The sequence below is a fragment of the Dendrobates tinctorius genome, unplaced genomic scaffold (assembly GCF_039654945.1).
Source record: "Dendrobates tinctorius isolate UK_male_01 unplaced genomic scaffold, ASM3965494v1 ptg000321l, whole genome shotgun sequence".
Lineage (NCBI taxonomy): Eukaryota > Metazoa > Chordata > Amphibia > Anura > Dendrobatidae > Dendrobates > Dendrobates tinctorius.
Window position 1 is genome coordinate 1,209,045 of NW_027361988.1, and position 16,018 is coordinate 1,225,062.

The 16,018-nt window shown below is 42.7% G+C and overlaps 2 protein-coding genes across 2 annotated transcripts in view; both read right to left on the reverse strand.

Annotated features, from left to right (window-relative positions):
• Window positions 1–16,018, reverse strand: part of LOC141073979 (gastrula zinc finger protein XlCGF66.1-like) — a 393,515-nt gene that overhangs the window by 361,196 nt on the left and 16,301 nt on the right. The window lies entirely within an intron of this gene.
• Window positions 1–16,018, reverse strand: part of LOC141073956 (uncharacterized) — a 119,181-nt gene that overhangs the window by 41,774 nt on the left and 61,389 nt on the right. The window contains 1 exon segment of the mRNA XM_073561485.1: window positions 7,493–9,084. Within this exon segment, the coding sequence (XP_073417586.1) occupies window positions 7,493–9,084 (1,592 nt within the window).

Genomic DNA, 16,018 nt, shown 5'->3' on the forward strand with positions numbered 1-16,018 from the left:
AAGTTAGAAACCACTTTAGGTAAGTACGCCGGATCAGGTCTGAGTATTACCCGTCCTAACCTGTATATAAGGAGGACGCCTAAATAATGCCTGGATGTCGCTTACTCTGCGAGCTGAGGTTAGAGCTACCAGGAAGGCTACTTTGAGGGACAGATTTTTAATGGAAGCTGATGAAATAGGTTCGAATGGAGCTTCCGTCATGGCCGTAAGGACTAGATTCAAGTCCCATGGCATGAATCTATCCTTCACTACTGGCCTGGACCTACCTGCTGCCTTAATGAACCTACGGATCCAGTAATTACCTGCGATGTTGCAGCTAAAGAGAGCCCCCAAAGCTGATACTTGTACTTTAAGAGTACTAGTGGAAAGTCCCATATCCAGACCTTTCTGAAGAAACTCTAAGATCTGATTTATTGGAGTTGAACCCCCAGCAACTATTTCAGAGCGCTGCAGGAACTTCTTCCAAATTCTAGCATAGATCCTGGTAGTAATGGCCTTCCTATTCTTAAGTAGGGTGTTAATCAAGTCTGGGGAGAAGTCTTTTTCTTTTAAGAGTGCCCGCTCAAACTCCACGCCGTCAGATGTAGGCCAGCCACCTGAGGGTGGAAGACTGGGCCGTGGGATAGGAGATCCGGGATGTCCGGAAGAACCCAAGGATCGGACACCGACATGGTCCTGAGGCATGAGAACCATGCCCTCCTGGGCAAAAATGGAGCAATGACTATGACCCTTGCTCTGTCTCTCTTGATTTTTCTCAACACCAAGGGTAGTAGCTATAGGGGAGGGAAGGCGTATGCTAGCCTGAAGTCCCGCTTTATCAGAAAGGCATCTACCGCCAGGGGGTTCTCTCTGGGATTTTGGGAGCAGAATAGTCTTAATTTCCTTGGTGGCGAAGAGATCTACCTCTGGCTGTCTCCATTTTTGTATAATCAGGTCGAAGATTGAATTGTTTAGGGACCATTCTCCTTGTTTTAGTAGGTTGCGGCATTTATGTCAACAGGACAAGGGATTCCCAGCCAGTCTCCCATGCCGGTACTGGCCCGGCCTCAAGCTGCTTAACGGCTGCGCTCTGACGAGGGCATGCACATTCAGCTTAGAATGGCTGTTCTGCTAGTTGGAACAACCGTTCTGCCACATTCCTCAGGGGTTTGGAACGAGTCCCACCTTGGTGGTTGACACAAGCCACTGTGACCTAATTGTCGGAGAACACTCGCACATGATGGCCCTGCAGATACATAAGTAACTTCTTAGCTGCCTGCTCTACTGCTGTCAGTTCTTTTCAAATTAGATGACATTTTTATCTGGTGATGGTCCCATAGGCCCTGGACTAGGACTTCACCCATATGAGCCCCCCAACCGGAAGGGCTAGCATCCGTAGTGACTATGGGGGATATGTCACACTCCCAGGGAACCCCTCTGGACAAATTATCCTTTTCTAGCCACCACTCTAGGGACTCCCTTGTGCTGGCTTTGAGTCTGCTACTGCCATGGTGGACCTTATTGCTTTAACTAGCTTGTCCATCTGGTCTAATGGGAAGCAGAATCGGCTTGAGTCTTCATCCGAAGAGGATGAAGTGGAGGCCGGGGAATCCGTGGAGTAATTGTTCCTAGGGGCAGCTGAGGACTCCGACCCTGAGAAACTAAATTCTCTCCCCCTAGAAGAGTCCCTTTTAGATAGGGCTTTCATCTCTGTCCCTGTAAGGATGGGGGAGAGTGCAAGGGCCTGTCAGTCTATGCCTGGGCCCCCGTCCCTTTCCAACCCCTACCGTCTGTCGCACACATGGCTGACATAGTCTTTTGGGGTGGCCGTCTGGTAAGGGGCAACTACAGAGCGCACATTCCCTGTGCTTCTGTTTTACTGTAGCTTTCCTCCCCTGCGAAACCAGCATAAGGGAACACTGCATCAGGGTACATTCACGGAGATCTCTTACCCATGCAGATGAGGCAGGTACCGGATCACGGAGGGAGGCAGGGGGAATCCTTTAGACTGGAGGAACTTCTGCGGCTCTGCTCACTCGTCCGCTTCCACTCGTATGAGGCTTCACCGAGGCCTCCTTCTGTGGGTGCTCCTGCACGTCCTGCTGCTCTATGGGGGTTCTGTCATCCATCGCTGGGCCTTCAGAAGCACCCCGGCAGCATCACCTCCTGCCCTTTAAGGCCTCCCAGTATCCGGTCAGCAGGGCACTGGCGCGGCACCTCCCCCAGGAACCCTCCCGCGACCTTCCCCCGCATGAACCGTCCCCCCCACCGCCTCGGGTACCGCGCGTCCCCCCGGATCGCGGCGCACACGCGGCGCACACTAGGAAGTCGGCCGGCACCCGACTTCCGGTTTTGGCGTTCCCGGCCCCGCCCCTTCCACCGCGTCACTTCCGCCGCGCGTCAGAGGCCGCGGGAGCGCGCGGAAAGGAGCCGGCACGGCGCCCCCGGCTCCGGTATGCCCGCCGCCCCCATGCGCGCCAGCCTGCGCTTGGCGACCGGACGCAACCGCCGACCTGGCCGGAGGGGGTTTGAGACCGGACCCCGGGGGAAAATGCATCAGGAGGGGCCTGCATACATACCTGGTGCCCGCATTCTGGAGACGGCTGTCCACCGGACCCTTTGCTCCGCCTGCTCTAACCACTGCCGTGGCGACCTACCCAGCCCCACCGTGGCGCTTCCAGGTACCCCGAGCTTGACCGAGGTAGGAGATCCCCCCACTACCTGAGTCGGTCAGCCGGCCTGGGAATCCCTCGACGACTCCATGATGGACGATCTGAAGGAAGTCCCGTCCTCTAGGAACAGGAAACCAACTGATGCGTGGGAGAGGTGCCGCCCTTTTGTATCTGTAGGTTTCCTGTTCCTGAAGGGCGGATCCCCACTCTCAGGTGGTGCTGTCATGGACGACCGATAAAAATGGAGATGTGACGGGTATTGGAAAATGGCGCAATTCTTTTATACTTTACCTAATAAAGAGTTCTTTTTACCGATAAATGTTTGTTTTGGGTCGATTATTTTCTGTTGGTATTTGGTTTAACCTATAAATCTCCCATATAATATTCTCACCTTGAATTTATCCTATAAAACTCCCATATAATATTCTCACCTTGAATTTATCCTATAAAACTCCCATATAATATTCTCACCTTGAATTTATCCTGTAAAACTCCCATATAATATTCTCACCTTGAATTTATCCTATAAAGCTCCCATATAATATTCTCACCTTGAATTTATCCTATAAAACTCCCATATAATATTCTCACCTTGAATTTATCCTATAAAACTCCCATATAATATTCTCACCTTGAATTTATCCTATAAAACTCCCATATAATATTCTCACCTTGAATTTATCCTGTAAAACTCCCATATAATATTCTCACCTTGAATTTATCCTATAAAGCTCCCATATAATATTCTCACCTTGAATTTATCCTATAAAACTCCCATATAATATTCTCACCTTGAATTTATCCTATAAAACTCCCATATAATATTCTCACCTTGAATTTATCCTATAAAACTCCCATATAATATTCTCACCTTGAATTTATCCTATAAAACTCCCATATAATATTCTCACCTTGAATTTATCCTGTAAAACTCCCATATAATATTCTCACCTTGAATTTGTCCTCTAAAGCTCCCATATAATATTCTCACCTTGAATTTATCCTATAAAACTCCCATATAATATTCTCACCTTGAATTTATCCTATAAAACTCCCATATAATATTCTCACCTTGAATTTATCCTATAAAACTCCCATATAATATTCTCACCTTGAATTTATCCTGTAAAACTCCCATATAATATTCTCACCTTGAATTTATCCTATAAAACTCCCATATAATATTCTCACCTTGAATTTATCCTATAAAACTCCCATATAATATTCTCACCTTGAATTTATCCTATAAAACTCCCATATAATATTCTCACCTTGAATTTATCCTATAAAGCTCCCATATAATATTCTCACCTTGAATTTATCCTATAAAACTCCCATATAATATTCTCACCTTGAATTTATCCTGTAAAACTCCCATATAATATTCTCACCTTGAATTTATCCTATAAAGCCCCCATATAATATTCTCACCTTGAATTTATCCTATAAAACTCCCATATAATATTCTCACCTTGAATTTATCCTATAAAACTCCCATATAATATTCTCACCTTGAATTTATCCTATAAAACTCCCATATAATATTCTCACCTTGAATTTATCCTGTAAAACTCCCATATAATATTCTCACCTTGAATTTATCCTATAAAACTCCCATAATATTCTCACCTTGAATTTATCCTATAAAACTCCCATATAATATTCTCACCTTGAATTTATCCTGTAAAACTCCCATATAATATTCTCACCTTGAATTTATTCTATAAAACTCCCATATAATATTCTCATCTTGAATTTATTCTATAAAACTCCCATATAATATTCCATCCTTGAACGCACGCCGCGTGCATCATGTTTTTGTACAATCTGTGAATAATATATATAGGTTCTTCTCATCTGAGTTATTTTTGAAGGTCAACAAAATACGATTTTCCTGTCATTCATTTCTCACACTCTAGGTATAATAATGACTTTTCCCTGTGTGGGATTTTTCATAAAAAGGTTGACAACTAGTTGGACAACCCCTTCTCATTCCTCATGTTTGGTCCTGTTAAAAATAAAAACACTTACACAAACCTCCCATGGTGGCTCCATTTCAGCGGTGTTGGCACTTGTGTTCTTGGGTCTCTTTTGAGGTTTTTACATCATGTGAGCCCTGTGCCCAATCAGCGCTGACGTCACTGTCCCCACCTACGTCCGAAGGAAGGAACAGTGAAGCTGCCGCTGATTGGGTGCAGGGCTCGTGTGATGTGAGAACCTCACATAAGCCTCGGGACAGTGAGTCTCGACACCGCTGAAGTGGAGCCGGCACGCCAGCGGAGTATGAATGTTTTTATCTTAATGAGGCCAAACATGAGGAATGAGTTCACTGAAAAAAAAAATATATACCGTATTTTTTGGACGATAAGACGCACCTAGGTTTTAGAGCAGGAAATTAGGAAAAAAATTAACGCAAAAAATGTGGTCAACTCTGTACTTAATATCCCCTATCCTGGTATATATGGTCCCTTCACTCCCATCCTGATACACATGGCCATCTCATCCTTACCTAGTATGCATGGATCACTCATCCCTATCCTGGCAGGAATGATCGCCCTCATCCCTATGCTAGTATGATAGCCCCATCCCTATCCTGGTGTGCAGGGCCCCCATCCTTATCCTGGTATGCAGGGCCCCCATCTCATCCTAGTATGCAGGGCCCCATCAGAAAATATTAAAAAAAAATTACACTTACCTACCCAGGGCTCCCTCACAGCGTCCTGCTCCGATGCCAGCAATTGTTTTAGGCTATGTGCCCACGCTGCAGAAATGCTGCAAAATTGTCTGCAGCATTTCCACAACTCCCTGCCGTGGGTAAAATGCATGCGGAATTTGCAAGCGTTTTCCGGCAAAACACAAGCATTTTGCAAGCGTTTTTAGCTTCCATAATGCTAGCGCTTTCCAACCGATTTGAAGCATCGCTTGAAAAAGTGATAAACAGGTTGGTCCCACTTGTCAAGCATAGTGCTTGACAAGTGTGACCAACTTTTTACTATTGATGCTGCCTATGCAGCATCAGTAGTAAAAGATAGAATGTTAAAAATAAGAAAAAAATATGTGTATACTTACCCTCTGTTGGCCCCCAAAGTCCTCCCGGTCCTTAGCGACGCTGCCAGCAACTTCCGTTCCCAGGGATGCATTGCGTGAATGACCTCTGATGACGTAGCTGTCACGCAACCGTGACGTCACAAAGGTCATTCGCGCAATGCATCCCTGGGAACAGGAGTTGCTGGCAGCATGGCTGAGGGCCGGGAGGACTCCGGGGGCCGACAGAGGGTAAATATAACCATTTTTTTTTATTTTAATTCTATTTTTTTTTTACAGGAATATGGTACACAGGGCATGGAGGAAAGTCTCCTCCAGACCCTGGGTACCATCCGCACATGAAGCACTCACTTTACGTATAGTGGGCATAGCCACATGTGTAAAGTGAGCGTTTCAATGCAATCCTATAGCAGCGGAATCGCCGAGATTCCGCAAAATTAATGGACATGGTGCGGATTTTACCGCAATGCGATTCCACAGCGAAAAAATCCAAGGCATGGGCACAGCAATTGCGGACTCCCATAGGATTGCATGGGAATGCGTTGTTATAGCGTTATTTGCACAGCTGCCGGAGTGCTCACCGGGACTGTTCATCAGAGATAGCGGTGAGTATTCATTGTTCTTCAGTAGCGCGCAGTGTCAGCCACTGGCTTCCTGCTGCTGCCAGCGGTCACGTGTGCCGCTACATAACAGAAATGAATATTCATTGGATTCATTCATTCATCAGGAGACTATTTGATATTGAACTATATTCAAGCGGGACTAGATGAAGAAAACCCTAAAATCATGTATCATGTTATCCAAAACAGTCAGAAAACTAGCCCCATATTGGCAGATCCCAGACCTCACACTATATACTGTGTAAGTTTATAAGCCCCTCCAGAGTCAGGAATAGATAGTATGTGAAAATACCGTATATACCACTCAGGGAACACTTACCTTTCAGAGATAATTTCCATATTCATACTAAATAATGGCACAGATCTCCCAGACATTATGATTGCACATATCCCTAGTCTGTATAACGATATTGCACTCATTCCCTGACAGACCGCAGCATGGCCATTAGTTAGAAGCTGCTAATGATCTTTGGAGCAGGTACGTTTTCCCTGAGTGGTACATATTGGGCCGTCTGAAGACTGAGTTTAGTCTAGGACAATTTGTCTGCACTACTAATTAACAGCAGTTACATTACCAAACTAGGGCAGTCCCTATAGGAGAAAATCACAAGAATTATACTGTATTGTCACATACTATCTATTCCTGACACTGGAGGGGCTTATAAACTTACACAGTATATAGTGTGAGGTCTGGGATCTGCCAATATGGGGCTAGTTTTCTGACTGTTTCGGATAATATGATTTTAGTTTTTTTTTGTCTAGCCTCACTTGAATATAGTTCAATATTAAATAGTCTCCTGATGAGTCGCCTTTGGTGAGGACGACGAAACCCATAGAAATGAGAGTCTTGGAGAGTGTGTATACATCACCTCACCCTATGTACTGTACTGAACTGTGGGGTACATGTTTTTTCTTTTAGTCACCTATTGACTAACCTTCAGGGGATGAATTATGGGTATAGTTTTATATTTGGAATTAATAAAACTTAGTTTTATCCTTTTGTCAGCAAACATGAGGAATGACAAGAGACAACCCATTTAAGAAGATTCAATTTTGGCTAAAACTATTCCAACATTATGAACACAAAAAAGACTTCTCCCCTATGTGACATCTCTGATGTTTATTAACAGTTGATTTCCAAGTAAAACATTTCCCACATTAAGAAAATGAAAAAGGTTTCTCCTCTGTGTGACTGCTCTGATGTCTAACAAGAAGCGCTTTCTGGTTAAAATATTTCCCACATTAGCAGGAAAAAGGCTTCTCTCCTGTGTGAGTTCCATGGTGATTAACCAATTGTGATTTTCGGTTAAAACATTTCCCACATTCTGAACATGAATATGGCTTCTCTGCTGTGTGAATTCTCTGATGTGCAATAAGAGTTGAATTCTGAGTAAAACATTTCCCACATTCTGAACAGGAAAAAGGCTTCTCCCCTGTATGAGTTCTATGGTGTTCAACCAAATGTGATTTCCGGTTAAAACATTTCCCACATTCTGAACATGAATATGGCTTCTCTGCTGTGTGAATTCTCTGATGTGTAACAAGAGTTGAATTCTGAGTAAAACATTTCCCACATTCTAAACATGAAAAAGGCTTTTCTCCTTTGTGAGTTCTTTGGTGTTCATCAAGATACCATTTCTGGTTAAAACATTTCCCACATTCTGAACAGGAAAAAGGCTTCTCCCCTGTGTGAGATCTATGGTGAATAATAAGAGTCCCTTTGTGCTTAAAACATTTCCCACATTCTGAACAGGAAAAAGGCTTCTCCCCTGAGTGAGTTCTATGGTGAATAATAAGAGTCCCTTTGTGGTTAAAACATTTCCCACATTCTGAACAGGAAAAAGGCTTCTCACCTGTGTGAGTTCTATGGTGATCAACCAATTGTGATTTCCGGTTAAAACATTTCCCACATTCTGAACATGAATATGGCTTCTCTTCTCTGTGAATTCTCTGATGTGTAACAAGACTTGAATTCTGAGTAAAACATTTCCCACATTCTGAACATGAAAAAGGTTTCTCCCCTGTGTGAGTTCTCTGGTGGGCAACAAAATGTGCTTTGTGTGCAAAATATTTCCCACATTCTGAACATGAAAAAGGCTTCTCCCCTGTGTGAGTTCTCTTGTGGGAAAGAAAACATGATTTCTGTCCAAAACATTTCCCACATTCTAAACATGAAAAAGGCTTCTCTCCTGTGTGGATTCTCTGGTGTTCAACACAATGTGATTTATTGTTAAAACATTTCCCACATTCTGAACAGGAAAAAGGCTTCTCCCCTGTGTGAATTCTCTGGTGTTTAACACAATAGGATTTATTATTAAAACATTTCCCACATTCTGAACAGGAAAAAGGCTTCTCCCCTGTGTGAGTTCTCTGGTGTCTATTAAGAACCGATTTCCGATTAAAACATTTCCCACATTCTGAACATGAAAAAGGCTTCTCCCCTGTGTGAGTTCTCTGATGTGCAATAAGATTTGATGTATTTATAAAACTTTTCCCACATTCTGAACATGAAAAAGGCTTCTCTCCTGTGTGGGTTTTTTGGTGTGCATAAAGATTCCCTTTGTGGTTAAAACATTTCCCACATTGTGAACATGAATATGACTTCTTTGCTTTAGGAGCAGTTTGTGTTTTAATGCCTCTTTTGTGACTTTGATTTTCCTTAGTAGTCAATAATGAATCAGAAGATGGGACCTGTTTCATAGGATCAGATGACAGATCTTTGCTGTGAATGGATGATGATATATCTGGAGTAATGGCATTCACTTCATCTGTCAATGGAAAAACAGATAAGGCAGGTTACAGTTAATACAATAGTTAGGGTTACTGTTAGGCTAAAGTAAGGGTTATTGTTAGGGTTACTGTTAGGCTAAAGTCAGACTAAAGTTAGGGTTACTGTTAGGGTTAAATGGTTAAAATGGCCCGTCAGTTTTATAGTGCAGAGGAGGCTTATGCACTTTTATGTTCTGACAGTGAAGAAAGTGCAGTGTCAGATGGCGATGTGGATTTTGAGGGCTTTAGTAGCAGCAACAGTAATAGATCAGAAATGAGCAGTGATTCTGGTCCATCCTCACACACAAGGACCAGTACAACAAAAAGGAGAAATAGCGCTTCTGGAGAAATGTCTCCAACTCAGGGAACAATGCCCAGTACTAGCGCTGTCCCTAGTGCTCTTGCATTGGCGCACACCAATGACAAATTGCACTACAACTTTTGGGGTCCAATTTCTCCTGTTACCCTTTGGAAAAAAAATGGAGGGTGAAAAGATCATTTTTTGTGGAAAAAACATGACTTTTTATTTTCACGGCTCTACGTAATTAACTTCTAAGAAGCACTTGGAAGCTCAAAACGCCCATCACACATTTCCTTGGGGGGGTCTAGTTTCCAAAATGGGGTCACTTGTTGTGGGTTTCCACTGGTTACACACATCAGGGGCTCTCCAAACACGACATGGCAACCACTAATTATTACAGCATATTTTACATTCAAAAAGTTAAATGGCGCTCCTTCCCTTCTCAGCCCTGCAGTGTGCCCAAACAGTAGATTTCCCCCACATATGGGGTATCATCGGCATGCTCAGGAGAAATTGCAAAACAAAATGTATAATCCATTTTCTCCTGTTACCCTTGCGAAAGTAAAAAAAACTAGGTCTAAAGGAAATTTCTTGTTATAGAAATGTTTATTTTTTCCTTCCACATTCCATTCATTCCTGTGAAGCACCTGAAGGGTTAATAATCTTCTTGAATGTGGTTTTGAGCACGTTGAGGGGTGCAGTTTTTTGAATGGTGACACTTTTGGGTATTTTCTGTCATATTGACCCCCCAAACACTTCAAATGTGAGGTGGTCCCTGAAAAAATGGTTTAGTAAATTTTGTTGTAAAAATGAGAAATCGCTGGTCAACTTTTAACCCTTATAATCTCCTAACAAAAGAAAATTGTTTCCAAAATTGTGCTGATGGTAGACATGTGGGAAATGTTAATTTATTAACTATTTTGTGCTATATGACTCTCTGATTTAAGAGCATAAAAAAATGTGAATATTGCAAAATTTTCAAAATTTTTGTCAAGTTTCCTTTTTTTAACAAATAAAGGCAAGTCATATCAAATAAATGTTACCACTATCATAAAGTACAATATGTCACAAGAAAACAGTCTCACAATCACCAGGATTCATTGAAGCATTTTAGAGTTATGACCTCATAGAGTGACACTGGTCAGAGCTGAAAAAATTGGTCACAAAGGCAAAAACAGGCTCTGGCATGAAAGGGTTAATATTTTGTTGCACAACCTTTTGAGGCAATCACTGCGATCAAACGATTCCTGTAACTGTCAATGAGACTTATGTGGTGCTCTGATTACATATTCCTCTGTATTGGCTTATGACAGGTCGCTGATCCCTCACTGACCTGCCCCCATTATTACATAATGCATATAATAGCATTGATATTATTGTTGATAATGCCTATAATATTGTGGCTATTGTGAGGCTTAGAAAAAAAATTACATCCAGCAAATTATCACCGGCGATGGCGGCGCCTGCGTAGTAGCGTCTATAAGAGACTACACTCATCACTGTCCCCAATCTCCTCTTTTTCCTGTACTGATCTGGCTGTTCATCACTACGACACTCTTAGAAGCACCCTTGACCAAGTAGCGCCCCTCACCCTCAGAACTTCCAAACACAGAGTAAAACAACCCTGGCTCACATCGCAAACTCAACTTCTCCAGCGATGCTCTAGGAGTGCTGAACGCCTATGGAGAAAAACCTGCACACCAGAAGACTTCATCCACTTCAAATTTATGTTAAGAACCTATAACGCTGCCCTTTACCTCGCCAAACAGAACTTCTTCACCACCCTGATCTCCTCACTAGCCAACAACCCCAAGAAACATTTTGACACCTTTCACTCCCTCCTCAGGACAAAAGCACAAGCCCCTATCACAGACATTTGTGCTGATGACCTGGCCTCCCACTTTACAGAAAAAATAGATAATATCCATCAGGAAATCTGCACCCAACCACCAAGTGCTGTGATTCCCATGGCTCACTTTCCACATTTGATCCCATCACAGAAGAAGTCTCCAGACTCCTGTCTTCTTCTCGTCCGACTACATGCACGACCGACCTCATTCCCTCACATCTCCTCCAGTCTCTCTCTCCAGTCATCACAACTCACCTAACTACAATCTTTAACCTCTCCTCGGGCATTTTCCCATCCTCCTTCAAACAAGCCATCGTTACTCCATTACTAAAGAAACCCGCTCTCAACCCATCCTGCACTAACTACAGACCAGTCTCCAATCTCCACTTCATCTCTAAACTTTTGCAGCGCCTAGTCTACTCCCGGCTTACCCATTACCTCTCCACTCACTTCCTCCTAGACTCTTCACAGTCCGGCTTCCGCCCCTACATTTGACTTAAAATGCACTCAAAGTGACCAATGACCTTCTGACAGCAAAACGCAATGGTCACCACTCTCTGCTCATTCTTCTCGACCTTTCTGCATCTTTCGACACTGCTGATCACCGTCTCCTACTCTCTAGGCTCCAATCACTGGGCATTTAGGACACTGCTTTCTCCTGGTTCTCTTCCTATCTTTCCGACTGCTCCTTCAAAGTTTTGTTCTCTGGCTCCACGTCATCTCCTCTTCCTCTCAATGTCAGGGTACCTCAGGGCTCAGTCCTTGGCCCTCTTCTCCCTCTACACCACCCCAATTGGACAAACCATCAGCAGATTTGTCTTTCAGTAACATCTTTATGCTGATGACACACAATTATACATGTCATCCCCCCACCTTAGCCCCGCTGTACTACAGAACTCCAGTGACTGTCTGTCCGCAGTCTCCAACATCATGTCCGTTCTCTATCTGAAACTCAACCTCTCAAAAACAGAAATTCTTCTGCTCCTGCCGTCTACTAATCTCCCTAAATCTGACATTTCCCTCTCGTGGGTGGCACCATAATAACGCCATGGTAGCAGGCGCGCTGTCTGGGTGTTGTTTGACACCAATCTCTCCTTCACATCCCATATACAATCTCATGCCCGCTATTGCCGCTTACACCTAAAGAACATCTCTAGAATCCGCCTTATCACCATGGAAACAACAAAAACCCTCACTGTAGCATTGATCCACTCCCGCCTGCATTATGGGCAGCATGGTGGCTCAGTGGATAGCAACATCTGTAAGGAGTTTGTATGTTCTCCCTGTGTTTGCGTGGGTTTCCTCCAGGTACTCAGGTTTCCTCCCACATTGCAAAGATAGGGAATTTAGATTGTGAGCCCCATTGGGGACAGTGATGATAATGTGTGCAAACTGTAAAGCGCTGCGGAATATGTTAGCGCTATATAAAAAATAAAGATTATTATTACTGCAATGCTCTATTAATTGGCCTCTCCGTTACTCTACTATCCCCTCTCCAGTCCATCCTTAATGCTGATCTGTCACAGGACAGTGATATCCCACCTGGGACTATTTAATAAAGTTAAAAAAAAAATTAAAAAAAAGTGTTAAAATGATTAAAAAAAAAATTGCCAAATAAATTAGAAAAAAAAAAAATATTCCCCCAAATAAATCCATTTTTTGGAAATAAAAAAAAAAAACAATAAAAGTACACATATTAGATATCGCCGCGTCCGTAACGACCCGCCCTATAAAACTGTCCCATTAGTTAACCCCTTTAGCGAACCCCTTAAAAAATAAAAAAAAACGAAGCAAAAAATAATGATTTATTATCATACCGCCAAACAAAAAGTGTAATAACGCGCGATCAAAAAGACGCATATAAATATCCATGGTACCGCTGAAAACGTCATCTTGTCCCGCAAAAAACGAGCCGCCACACAGCATCATCAGCGAAAAAATAAAAAAGTTATAGCTCGCAGAATAAAGCGATGCAAAAATAATTATTTTTTTATATAAAATAGTTTTCATTGCATAAAACCGACAAAAACATAAAAAAAGACCTAAATGAGGTATCGCTGTAACCGTACTGACCCGAAGAATAAAACCGCTTTATCAATTTTACCGCACGCGGAACGGTGTAAGCGCACTCCCCCAAAAGAAATTCATGAAACGCTGGTTTTTGTTCATTCTGCGTCCCAAAAATCGGAATAAAAAGCGATCAAAAAATGTCACGTGCCCGAAAAAGGTACCAATAAAAACGTCAACTCGTCCCGCAAAAAATAAGACCCCTCATGACTCAGTGGGTCAAAATACGGAAAAATTATAGCTCTCAATACGTGGTGATGCAAAAACTATTTTTACAATAAAAAGCGTCCTTTAGCGTGCGACAACTGCCAAATATAAAAACCGCCATAAATAGTAAATCAAATCCCCCGTTATCACCCCCTTAGTTAGGGAAAAATAATAAAATAAAAAAAAAGTATTTATTTCCATTTTTCCATTAGGGTTAGGGCTAGGGTTAGGGCTGAGATTAGGGTTAGGGGTGTGTTGGGGTTCGGGTTGGAGTTAGAATTGGGGGTTTCCATTGTTTGGGCACATCAGGGGCTCTCCAAATGCAACATGGCGTCTGATCTCAATTCCAGCCAATTCTGAGTTGAAAAAGTCAAATGGTGCTCCTTCCCTTCCAAGCTCTGCCATGCGCCCAAACAGTGTTTTACCCCCACATGTAGGGTATCAGCCTACTCAGGACAAATTGCAAAACAATTTTTGGGGTCCAATTTCTCCTGTTACCCTTAGGAAAATAAAAAATTGGGGGAAAAAATGATTTTTTTATTTTCACGTCCGAGCGTTATAAACTTCTGTGAAGCACTTGGGGGTTCAAAGTGCTCACCACACATCTAGATAAGTTCCGTGGAGGGTCTAGTGTCCAAAATGGGGTCATTTGTGGGGGGTTTCCACTGTTCAGGTACATCAGGGGCTCTCCAAAGGCAACATGACACCCGCAGACCATTCCATCAATGTCTGCATTCCAAAACGTCACTACTTCTCTTCCGAGCCCCGAGGTGTGTCCATACAGTAGTTTTCTCCAACATATGGGGTATCAGCATACTCAGGACAAATTGGACAACACCTTTTGGGGTCCAATTTCTCCTGTTACCCTTGGGAAAATAAAAAAAATGGGGACTAAAAGATCATGTGTGTGGAAAAAATACGAATTTTTTATTTTCACGCCCGGGCGTTATAAACTTCTGTGAAGCACTGGGGGGTTCAAAGTGCTCACCACACATCTAGATAAGTTCCTTGGGGGGTCTAGTTTACAAAATGGTGTCATTTGTGGGGGTTTTCCACTGTTTTGGTACATCAGGGGTTTTCCAATCGTGACATGGTGTCTGATCTCAATTCCAGCCAAAAACGTCAAATGGCGCTGCTTCCCTTCCGAGCTCTGCCATGCGCCCAAATAGTGGTTTACCCCCACATGTGGGGTATCAGCGTACTCAGGACAAATTGCACAATAACTTTTAGGGTCCTGTTACCCTTGGGAAAATAAAAATTGGGGTGAAAAGATCATTTATGTGGAAAAAATATGATTTTTAAATTGTACCGCTGTACGTTATAAACTTCTGTAAAGCCCTTGTGGGTTCAAAGTTCTCACCACATATCTAGATAAGTTCCTTAGGGGGTCTAGTTTCCAAAATGGGGTCACTTGCGGGGGGTTTCCACTGTTTAGGTACATCAGGGGCTCTCCAAACGTGACATGGCGTCCGATCTGAATTCCAGCCAATTTTGCATTGAAAAAGTCAAACGGCGCTCCTTCCATTCTGAGCTCTGCCATGCGCCGAAACAGTTATTCCCCCCCCCACCAATCAGGTATCAGCGTACTCAGGACAAATTGCACAATAACTTTTGCAGTCCAATTTCTCCTGTTACCCTTGGTAAAATAAAAAAAATTGAACCTGAAAAAAAGTTAGATGTTCATTTTTTTTTAAATATTCAAAAAAATTCCTGTGACGCACCTAAAGGGTTAATAAACTTCTTGAATGTGGTTTTGAGCACCTTAAGGGGTGCAGTTTTTAGAATGGTGTCACTTTTGGGTATTTTCTATCATATAGACCCCTCAAAGTGGCTTCAAATGTGATGTGTTCCTAAAAATAAAATGGTGTTGTAAAAATGAGAAATCGCTGGTCTACTTTTAACCCTTATAACTTCCTAACAAAAAAAAATTTTGGTTCCAAAATTGTGCTGATGTAAAGTAAACATGTGGGAAATGTTAGTTATCAAGTTTTTTGTGTGCCGTATCTCTGTGATTTAAGGGCATAAAAATTCAAAGTTGGAAAATTGCGAAACTTTCAAAATTTTTGCCAAATTTCCGTTTTTCTCACAAATAAACGCAAGTTATTTGAATGAAATTTTACCACTAACATGAAGTACAATATGTCACGAGAAAACAATGTCAGAATCACCGGGATCCATGGAAGCGTTCCAGAGTTATGACCTCATAAAGGTACAGTGGTCAGAATTGTAAAAATTGGCCCGGTCATGAACGTGCAAACCACCCTTGGGGGTGAAGGGGTTAAAACACATTTGTTCAGAGCGGCCTATCACGTTCACTAATCAAAGTCATTGTATGTGTAAGTGTGCGTGTGTATCCCATTCACTATCTCCATCCATCCCTCAATCCCACAAGATGGTTGGACCATCATTGTAAATACACCATTGTAAATACACACCTGTACTCTGTATCTCCCCCACCTCATTGTAGATTGTAAGCTCTCACCAGCAGGGTCGTCTTATTTTGCTTTAA